Source organism: Antechinus flavipes, chromosome X, assembly GCF_016432865.1.
Source record: "Antechinus flavipes isolate AdamAnt ecotype Samford, QLD, Australia chromosome X, AdamAnt_v2, whole genome shotgun sequence".
Lineage (NCBI taxonomy): Eukaryota > Metazoa > Chordata > Mammalia > Dasyuromorphia > Dasyuridae > Antechinus > Antechinus flavipes.
In genome coordinates, this window is record NC_067404.1 from 81,551,922 (window position 1) to 81,562,820 (window position 10,899).

The window sequence follows — 10,899 nt, forward strand, 5'->3', positions numbered from 1 at the left end:
TGTTTGGCTTTTGCTGCTCTTGTCTACCTGGCTTCTTCCTGCCTTGCTAATCTTCTTCCACATACTTTATGACCCAGTCCCCCTGGCCTCCTGGCTGGTCCTCACATAAACAATACTGCTTCCCAACTCTAAGCCTTTTCTCTGTGTGTCCTAGAATTTTCTTCTTCCTCATTAAGGTCTCAACTGAAGTCTTGCCCAGAAGCCTTTTTTCTTCCTCCTGTCTGAGATTATCTCCATTATCCTGTCATGATCTTGTGTGTATACATCGTTTGCGTGTTGGCTTCTCTGACAGAAAGTGAACTCTTTGAGAGCAGAGACTTTTTGCTTTTCTTTGTATCCCCATTCTTGGTATGATGCTAGCACACAGAATTTTCTTGAAAAAGTTAACTAATTTTTATTATCTGCTTCCAGTTTTCATCTGTCTCTGCCATTGGGACAGATAGATCTTGACTATGCTTCCAGCTAGAATTCTGGCAAAGAGGGGAGAATGAGCTGCTCGTCTTCTCTTTGTACATGTAACTGAATGAGCCAAAAAAGCTGCTGTGTGGAAGTTTCCGTTATTGGTCTTCCAACCCTGATCCACTGGCATGATTGTGCAGGGACTTGAGACCTTAGCTTTCTTTGGTTTCCGTTGGTCTCTTAGTGGAGATATCTTTCCTTGGAAATTATGCTTTCATAAAGCATTATCTCATGTTCTCTTACCACTGATTCTGCATGTACCATACCCTTCATGAGCATGGGTTCAAGAACTAAGGGCTGTTCAGGTAGCACCTGGATTCAGGAAGGAAGAGGGAGGTAGCAGCTGTATGGTTTGACTACTCTGATTTTGACAGATCCCTTCACCCTTGTTTCATTCATCTTTGTTCCTCTTGACTATCAGGAGTTCTTCCCAATCTCAAACTACATGGTCAAGCAGCATGACATCAGCAAGGAGATGCGAGCCATTTTGGTGGATTGGATGGTGGAGGTACAGGTGAGTGTGCCAGCTTCTGGCAGGGAGGTTTGTGGTAAGATGTTTCAAAGAGAAGCCAGTTGTTCCTTGCCTTAGGAGGAAGAGCTAGGTAGCAGGCCTAGCCCATCCTTGTTTACATGCCTTCTCTTCTAGACTTCTTAAAATCTATTCTTGGCACTTTCCATTTTAGGGTCCTTTTTTCACAAAAAATGTCTGATTGGGGATTGGTGTGATGAATCTAGAGGGATTTCCATTTCTGTAGGGAAGAGAGTTTGGAGGATAGAGTCTTCCTTAGGCTCCTAAAATCTAGCTCTACCAAACAGTGTCTTTGGCAGAAGGCCTCTGCGCTTTGGGTGGGAAAGGTAGCATAGTAGTTTGATAGAGTAAAAGAAATAGAATTTTATGTCTTTTCTATTCTCATTTGATCCTTGAGTTCTTAAGTCGAGAGCATGGTAGTTATTTCCAACTATGGATTATGAAATTAAGGCTTAAAAGCTCACTTGCCTAAGGCCATAAAGAAAATGACGGAGTGGAGACTCCCTCGGTCCTTTGATGCCGTAGTGATATATGCTTCCTTGTCTCTGCAAAGTGTCCTGTTTGGGTTATTTTTCTAGTGCTATTACTCCATTGCCTCATTGTGGTATAGCGATAACCCTGAGTTCTGAAGCCTAGAGCAGGTTCTCCCAAGCTAGGCCCACTGACAAGACTGTCTGTTTCCCAAGAACTAGCCAAGTTAAACTCAGAGAGTTTATCCTTGGGTTGGTTGTGGGGTGATGAACTTTTTAGCCACAGCTTCTTTGGTATAGAGGAATGCTCTACCCTCAAGGGACTTAAAACTAATTAGAGAGAAGATGAGAGAAATGGGAAAAAAATTAAATACAAGGCAACATGTGATTGTTGTATAGAATTGGGGCATACATGGAATTATTGTGGTCTGAGATGGTTGAACCAACCTCACTGAAGAGATAAGACTGAAGTTAAGCCTTGAAGGAGAGAGAACTTGAAGGGAAGAGCCCCAGGTAGAAGGGGCTGTGGGCTGCTAGACTCACAGGTATAAACTATGATCGTGTTGTTTCTTTCCATTGTTCATGTTATCACTCTCTCCTGGCATAGCTGCTGGCAAGGTTAGGGTAAAAGACAGTATGAAATGTTCAGGGCTTCTTGGAATCATTAGAAGCTGATGGCCCCCGCTCTTTTTTTATGGCCTGGAGTTATGGCAGCTTTTCCCAGAAGAAATGAGTGCCATTGGACCATGAGCTGTGGGCTTTGTGACAGGGAGGAGTTGTGTCTTGTTCTTTTTAACAACCCAAAGTTTCCTTTTTGTAGCACTGAGATAGATAACTATAACCCTTGGCTGACTGTTGCCTAGATGTAGGCTTTTATTAGCTATAGCTAGAGGTACTCTTGGGGGTGGGTTCCCTGGGACGAACCTGCCAGGGAAAGGGCTTCCTGTTTCTGCTTGTTTTCCCAGGTTTTTGTCTCGACCCTTTCTTATTCAGGAACTGTAGCCTTGTCTGATTTCTGACTTGTAGCCCTGTCTGATTTCTGACTTGTAGCCCTGCCCCCTCTGAGTATGTGTACACCCACTGGTAGTAGGAAGCTAAAAGCAGCCAGAAACAGACTGCTTAGATATGGCATGTGCTGTCTCCTTTTGCAGGAGAACTTTGAGCTGACCCATGAGACCCTCTACTTGGCAGTGAAGTTGGTGGATCACTATTTGATGCAAATGGTATGCTTGAGAGACAAATTACAACTAATTGGATCCACTGCTATCCTGATTGCATCAAAATTTGAGGTGAGTCCCTGGTTATGATCACAAAATCTTGAGAGAAGCATCATGTAAACCATTTCTTACCCAGGAGTAGAGAAATCTGAATGAATGCCTCATCAAATTGTATCTGCCTTGCCCAGGCTGCTCTAATATTAAGCTGCTTTAGCAGAGTGGAGTAAGGGTTGGAATTTTCTCCATTTCCTAGGTATCTTCAACCTCCTTCAACACTCCCTCCTTGGGAGAGGTCAGAGGGGTGGGGATGTAAATCATAGGCATGGAAGTGTAAGTAGAATGAGTCCAATGCAGGCTTGCTGCCATCATGTGTGTCTTCCTACATAGGACGTCAGGGATTTTACTCTAGTCAGGGAAAAAGTGCCAGAGACTTTCTCTTTTTTCCTCTTGTTCACAGTGATTTGAAGTAGCACAGATGAAATGAAAGTGAGTTCAGAGGGGCAGCATATGGTGTCTTATGTTCCCTACTAGGCCTAGGCTTTGTTTTCCCTTGGTTCCTTCTTGATAAAGCAGTTGCCTTTTCTCTCTGAGAGCCAGCCTTGACGGTTTTTGGGCAGTGACCAAGGCTCTTGGCTCATTCTTCTCTGACCCTTTTTTTCAATCAGGCATAAGACATTCTCTGGCTTTGGAATAAGAGATAATACCTTATTCTTTTTTTATTATAGCTTTTTATTTACAAGATATATGCATGGGTAATTTTTCAGCACTGACGATTGCAAGACCTTTTGTTCCAACTTTTCCCCTCCTTCCCTCCACCCCTTCCCTTAGATGGCAGGTTGACCAATACATGTTAAATATGTTGAAGTATAGGTTAAATACAATATAAGTATACATGTCCAAACAGTTATTTTACTGTACAAAAAGAATTGGACTTTGAAATAGTGTATAATTAGCCTGTGAAGGAAATCCAAAATGCAGGCAGACAAAAATAGAGGGATTGGGAATTCTATGTAGTGGTTCATAGTCATCTCCCAGAGTTCTTTCCCTGGGTGTAGCTGGTTCAGTTCATTACTGCTCTATTGGAACTGATTTGGCTCATCTCATTGTTGAAGAGGGCCATGTCCATCAGAATTGATCTTCATATAGTAGATAATAGCTTATTCTAAGGCACCTCAAAAGGTGTTTGTTTCTAACGAGTCTTTCAGGTCAGCAAGTGGTTTTCAGACTTGATGTGAAGACTTGTGCCAAGAATGAGGGATTTTTTCTCTCCTATCCCTCTCCTCATTCTTTTGGGCACCTTGATTTAAGGGTATAGGTGCTATCTTATTCCTATGTAACTCTCTTTTAACTTTGCCTTTAGGAACGCTGCCCACCCTGCATAGATGATTTCCTATATATTTGTGATGATGCTTATCAGCGAGAGGAGATTCTCTGCATGGAAATAAATATCCTCCACACACTCAAGTTTGATATTAATATTCCTATTGCTTATCGTTTCCTGCGCAGATTTGCCAAGGTGAGAGATAGTAATTCCCATGGGCCTCTCTCTACCCTAGTTGAGTCTTCTAGCATGGGATGAAGGGAAGTTTTAAGAGTCTTCTTTTCCAAACTTCCTAAGTCGGGACATGACAACATTTTACGAGAGTGTCCTAGGTGGGGAAACTAGCTAGGTGATATATTAGATAGATCACTATACCTGGAATCGAGAAGACCTGAATTCAAATCTACTTCACATACTTAATAGCTGTGTGGCCCTGAACAAATTACTTAATCTCTATCTGCCTCAGTTTCCTCATCTATTAAATGGAGATAATACATCCTTCTCCAAGGGTTCCTGAGAGGATAAAATGAAATATCTGCAAGGCATTTTGCAAGTCTTAAAATAGGTATATAAATGTTAACTATTATTATTCAGAAGGCAATACAAGTACTATGGGGCTGTAGAGAAGGGAGCAAGGTAGTCTTTTGGGTAATTTTGTCTATGGCCATTGCCACTCTACAAACATTCTGTGCATTATAACCTGGAAGCTATCTTTAGATTGCCAAATTACAGTCTTAGGCCCTGGGGAAAAGAGCTCAGGCAAGGAGAAACTGAGAAGGAAAGGTGGTCCTTGTTGGAACTGACTTGTGGGAACAGAATTTCAGATGTAAGGGATCTTGGAGACTCTCTAGGACAAACCTCATGAGAATATGAATTCCCTACATCATCCCTGACAATGCTTTCCTAGAGTGCTCGTAGACCTTTGTTCAGGGAGAATGTTCCCCATTTCTGGGTGGCCCAGTACACTTTTGGATATCTCAAATTGGTAGGAAGTGGGCTCCTTTACTGAGCTAAGATCTCCCTCTCAGTAATTTCTCTCTCTTCTTCCTGGTTGGATTCCTTGAGCCCTCTTCCACATGACAACCCTTCAGTACTTAAAAGACTGGAAAAAATAGTTCCCCCCACCTTTCTTGGCACCTCAAGCTTTACCTTCTGCAGGCTAAATGTCTTCAGTTTCTTTAATCAGCCTTTCTGTATCTTTCTATGACATTGTTTTGAGTAAACTCTTCATCACTTTGTTTTAGACATGCTCTATCTAATTAATGTATTTCCTTAAGTGTGACACTTTCTCTTATTGGTCCCACTTCTAGTGTGCTCATGTCGACATGGAGGTCCTGACTTTGGCCAGGTTCATCTGTGAGTTGACTCTGCAGGAATATGACTTTGTCCAGGAGAGGGCCTCAAGGTTGGCTGCTAGCTCTTTCTTCTTGGCCCTCAAGATGAAGAATCTTGGAAACTGGGTAAGCATTTGTATGGGAGCATTGAGTCGGGCAGAAGGCAACAAAATAAACCTAGAGGGAATTCAATTTGCAATCTAGGAGGCTGATGGAGAGTGGAAGGACTCGGAAGAGGTTTAAAGTGGTGTGCATGATAATTGGCACAACTGCCCATCACTATAGGGAAGGCCTTTGGGACACAGAATAAAGGGATTAGAATATGGGGCAGGCAATATCCCTCAAATTCAGTCTTCCTGGTATGGCTCATGAAAGGTCACATCCACATTCTTGGGCTCACAAAGACTACATTTCTTCCTTACTTTAGACTCCTTCATTAGAAAGTTACAGTGGATACCGGAGCACAGATCTCTTCTCCTTGGTCAAGAGACTCAATTTCCTGTTGACTTACCAGCCCCAAGATAAACTCAAGGCCGTGCGGACCAAATACTCTCACAAGTAAGAAGCTGGGTTCTCTGCTTGGAAAAGGGTTGATCCTTTGGAAAAGGCTTTGAAGACCAAAAGTTGTAACTTTTCTGACTTGAAGAATACTAGTAGCTTCTGGCTTCCAGATATTATTCCTTTTAAATTTTCTTTTCTGATTATTAACTGCTAGAGTAGACAGTGAAGGGAGCTTAGGGTTTTTATAGTTTTGGATACTACCTTCAAAGTCTGTTACGTGGACATGATGGTTTCCTTAAAAGGAATACAGTAAAAGCCTTCCTCTCTTAGGCCTTCCCAGAAGGGAAGGCAAGACCTTCATGCTCATTGGGGCCTCTTTATTCAATTTTCCAACATTAATAAATAATTATTGAATCCTCCAACCAAAGCAACTATTGCTAATTTTAGATGGAATGTCCCATACTATTTATTCATCTCTTTATGGAGAGGAAGGAGGCATATGTTATTGTTTTTCCCTTGGGATCAAGATGGGTCATTTTAATTAATCCGTCTTCCAGTATGTCAGCATTTTCATTTACTACGTGTGTGTGTGTGTGTGTGTGTGTGTGTGTGTGTCTCCTTTTTGGTTCAATTATCTTTTCTTTGTATCAGTTCATACAGTTTAAAAACCCATGGTGCTTTGAAATCTTCAGTTGTCATTTCTTATAGGACAATCATGTTCCACAATATTCGTAGAACTTAAGCCATCTCCTGATCAGTGGCTGCTCATTTTGTTTTTAGACTTTTTGCTTCCACAAAGAGTGTGTGTGTGTGTGTGTGTATGTATGTGTATGTATGTATGTACATGGGCACATAGATTAGGTCATCCTTTTGGTATTCTTTGTTTGGGGTCTAGAGTACGTTGTCTGAAACAAATTTCAGACCACCATAGTGACTTCTGGCTCTGTTGGACTAACTCATGGCTTCACCAGCTGGATAGTATCAATATGTGTCTGCTTTTGCTGTCTTGCATCATATTTGCCAGTTGGTTGGGTATAAGGTGAAACCTCAGTTTTCAATCTGCATTTCTCTCATAATTAGTGGTTCAGAGCATTCTTCCATAGGATAGTTGATATTTTCTTTTGAGAAATAATTGTTCTTATTTTTTGACTGTTTTGTGGAGAATGACTCTTGTTCTTACATGTTTATGTGTGTCTTGATGTTATACTTTTATTGGAGCTTTCTGAAGATACCATTTTTTTTTCTGCAATCAAGTCTCTCTTCTTTTTCTGGTTACCTTCCTTGGTGTTTTTTATTTGTCTCTATATGCTTGCATGTTGTTTAGCAATAGCAGTAAGTAGCAGCTAAAATATGATACTTTAAGGTTAGCAACAAATTCTTTTGCATATATCATCAATCAGTCAACATGGTATTAAGTGCCTACTATGTGCCAGGTGCTGTGCTAAGTGCTTATTTCTTTTGTTCCTCACAATAACCCTATCCTTATTTTATAAATGAGGAAAAAAGATACCTCTCTTCTGTTGATGAATTTTTAAGTGATGTGATTTTATATGGAGCTTGAGTGTCTTATCTCTTTGGAGCTATTGGTGGTTTATGGTGCTCTAAAGTTGAGGAAACATTTCTGGTTTTCCACTAGTTCTGATCAAATAAGATGTTCTTCCCCATATAATTTGTGGTTTGGCTTTTATTGAACACTGAGCTATTATGTTTGATTTTATCTGGGTCTTATCTAATCTGATACCCTGATTTACTTTTTTCTTTACCCCTTCCCCAAACTTTTTTTGAAATCCAAAAAGTATTTTGGATTATTATTGTTCTTTACAGTATAGTTTGAAATCTGGAAATTCCCTTCATTCCTCTTTTTTAATCTATTATTTCTGTTGAGATTTGAGATCTTCTGTTCCTCCAAGTAAATTTTGATGTTTTTCTCAAGTTTTGCACTATACCTCCTTGAATGTTGAATTGGTAGAGGAATAAATCTTAAAATTAATTAAAATTAAGGTGTTTTAGACTCGACCTAATTATGAACAGTGAATCTCTCATTTTTTGACTCCTTTATTTTTATAAAGAATTTTACAATTTAAATTTTTGTATGTCATGTATACCTTGATTTTTTGGTTGATAGTCTGCTAGAAATGATAACTTTTTGTCAGTTTGTTTTCTACTCTGCTACTTTACTGTTATTTGTCTTTGATTATTAGTCTCTTTGCTGTTTCTTTTGAGTTTTCTTAGTATAAAATATTTTGCCACTTGCAAATGTTTTTCTTCTCTTTTTGTCAATAATATTACCTTGTGTTTTTCTTAGGTTGTAACTATAGCTTGTGTTTTCAGAACTGCTACATAATGGTGAGAATGGGACATTCTTGCTTTGCTCATGTTTGTTGGAAAGTTTGTGTTTCTCCATTGCAGAGCTTTTGCTTTGAGAGACTTTGGGTCATATTAAAGAAGCGCCCTGTCCTGTCTCTACTTTTTATAGTGTCTTTCATAGAAATGAATTATCCTCTTTAGAATAATTTTGTTTCTGTGATTTATCCTTTGACCAGAAACTTCCATTTAGGCCTGTACCTTTGATTTCTCTTTACTTCATTATTATTTTTGTGTTATAGCCTGAAAAGGGATGCTTATTTCTGCCCTTTTATGTTTGATTTCTTTCTGCCCTAGTCCATGATCTCTTTTTTTTAAATGTGCCATGTGGTGGTGAGAACTAGGTATAATTTAAACTCTCTCCATGTACCAAAGCCTTTCATATTTGATTTGGGAGACTTTACAACAAATGTTAACAAGAAGTCTGACAAAATGCTGGAAAAAGTAGATTTAAAATATCTTTGGTGATTTCTGAACTGCCTTCTCCCTTCCCCTCCCCCAATTCTTACAGAATATTCTTTGAAGTTGCTAAAACTCCTACTTTGGATATGCTGGAGCTGGAGGAGATTCTGAAGAACTCTGTCTGAAAAACAAAGCAAGGACTCATGGGGAGGCCAAGTCTAGCCTTGTAAATAGATTGTAAATATTTTGTCCTATCTTTGCCTTCTTGTCAGTGTATCTGTCCCTTTCTTTCTGTTCAAACTCATGTTATTTTAAGGAAAACAAAAAACCCCAAAACCTTTGAAGAAGAAATAGTTCCGATGTTTTGATTAGAAACTAAATAAAATTTTATCAAGTGTCTTCCCTCTTATTCTCCAGGGGAGAAAATGACAGCCTCCTACCCTCCCTTGGAGGGAATATGCCAAGGGCTGCTGGCATAAGGCAGTAATTCCTTCCCTGCTGGTAGTTGTCCCCACAGCCTGTCCTTTTCTAGTTTCTCCTTTTCTACCTCAAGCTCTCTTCTAAAATTCTCTAGTCACTGTTCAAGGAGAGAAGTATTGTTACTTGGATATCAAGTTCAAGGGTGCCTTCTAGCCCTTACCTGAGAGAGCTTCCCATGCCCAATAAATGGGCTTAAGAGTTGGAGCAGCCAGCAGTGCGCATGATACCCTGTGCTTTACCTGGTGCTTTTCTGTGTTCTGCAGAACAATCTTTAGCTCCTTATTTTATATATTCTATAAGCAACTATTCTCCTTTTTTTTTTTTTTCTATAGTTTTGCTTTTAGTAGCTAGAAGGAATTCCTAGAGTTGGTAGTTCAGGAAACTGAGTAAAGAGCAGGTTGGGGAGGGCAGCGCAAAACATCCTTTCTCAGTCTGCCTATGAATTGGCAATGTGTTTGTTTTTTCTGTTCCCTTTTATTTGTTTGTATGTGATGTCACTAATGCATTGGTCAGAGGTGTTTGTGGAGGCCTTTAAATTGTGGCAAGTGTTGATTAACACTTTGAACTGATCTGTGTCTTCTGCTGATATCTAGCTTTAATGGCTAGAAAAGAAAATCTGTGCCACGGCCATCCCTCTGTATCCATAGCGGGCAGGGATTAGAGATGAAAATTCAAATTGTGCCACTGCCTCAAAATCCCAGTGGTGTTGGCAGGGCGAGACAGGTCATTCTCCCATTCTCGAAGATGAGAAAACTTGGGAAAGAGTAGCTTCAAAGTAATGGAGATTCTGTGCTAATTTGGCCGATTTCCTTTGTCTTTTTCTACCTCTCTCTGCTAGAGGTGCTAATGTACCATGAGTGGCTAAAGAATTAGGCTGGGCTTGAGGCCAGAGGCTTGGAAATGACAGCAGTAAAGCCATGATTCATCAAAAGAGGAAGTTAGTTTGGTACTGTTTCATTGGTGGTCCTATATTAACCTCGTGGCTGATAGGAGGCGTGCATTTATGTACAATTGAAGCATCTGCTTCCCAGGCCCTACTCTGTTCTTTGGCTTCCAAAGCCACAATGGAGGGTATTGAGAGAAGCTGTGTTAGAAAAGAGGGGTGTGGATGTTTCTGTAGTTGTCCACCAAAGCATCCCTGTGCCCTTCTTCCCCCTTCCATATTAAAAGGACTGGGGCTGTTGCCTCTCAACCAGCTTCTACCTACTTTGCTGCAAGCCAGTATAGATCTTGCCTCTGTGTGCTCCCCTTCACCAAGCCCTTTAATTGCCCTAGGAATGAGGAAGATAGACACCTGTACTATGGCTTTTTTTTTTTTTTTTTGTAGCCCCCTTCCATCTAGGTTCTGTGCACTGGCCTTTTATTGTCACTATTTATGTTTTATTATATGTTTTGGCTTAAAAATTTATTTGAAATTTAATAAAGAAGTTTGAAGAACAGTACTCTAGTTGTTTTTATAGTCTTAGGCCCAAATTCCAATAACTTGTGACTACTTTTTAGCAGTGGAACTTGACTTAAAGAATATAACTACTGTGTAATATAAAGGAGAGGGGTAAGTATCCCAAAATAATATCCTGCAGGCTGATCTCAGTCAGGAAAAAAAAAGCTGGATTTTCAACAAAAGAATTGCAAATTGGAATTCATCAAAAGAATCTAGAGATGGACAAGAAAGTTTCTTCTTGATAACTAACTGGTAAATAAGTATATTTATCTCATGCTGATATGGGACAAGGTTATTGTTTAGGTCTTAGTCCAAAACAGTTATTAAGAAAGTGAGATTCAGAAGCTAACACTCAATTTTTAGGGAGAAGGGAAGCTTAAA

General features: G+C 39.9%; 1 protein-coding gene across 2 annotated transcripts in view; it reads left to right on the top strand.

The window, feature by feature from the left end:
* The window catches only part of CCNB3 (cyclin B3), a 37,815-nt gene extending 27,299 nt beyond the window's left edge, over positions 1 to 10,516 (top strand). For both annotated transcript variants that reach the window (XM_051968649.1, XM_051968650.1), the window contains exons 7-12: positions 881 to 973; positions 2,610 to 2,747; positions 4,036 to 4,191; positions 5,307 to 5,456; positions 5,758 to 5,888; positions 8,707 to 10,516. In XM_051968649.1, coding sequence (XP_051824609.1) covers positions 881 to 973; positions 2,610 to 2,747; positions 4,036 to 4,191; positions 5,307 to 5,456; positions 5,758 to 5,888; positions 8,707 to 8,782 — 744 coding nt within the window. In that variant the 3' untranslated portion in view covers positions 8,783 to 10,516. The remainder of the gene's footprint in view (positions 1 to 880; positions 974 to 2,609; positions 2,748 to 4,035; positions 4,192 to 5,306; positions 5,457 to 5,757; positions 5,889 to 8,706) is intronic.
* Positions 10,517 to 10,899: the final 383 nt, after the last annotated feature.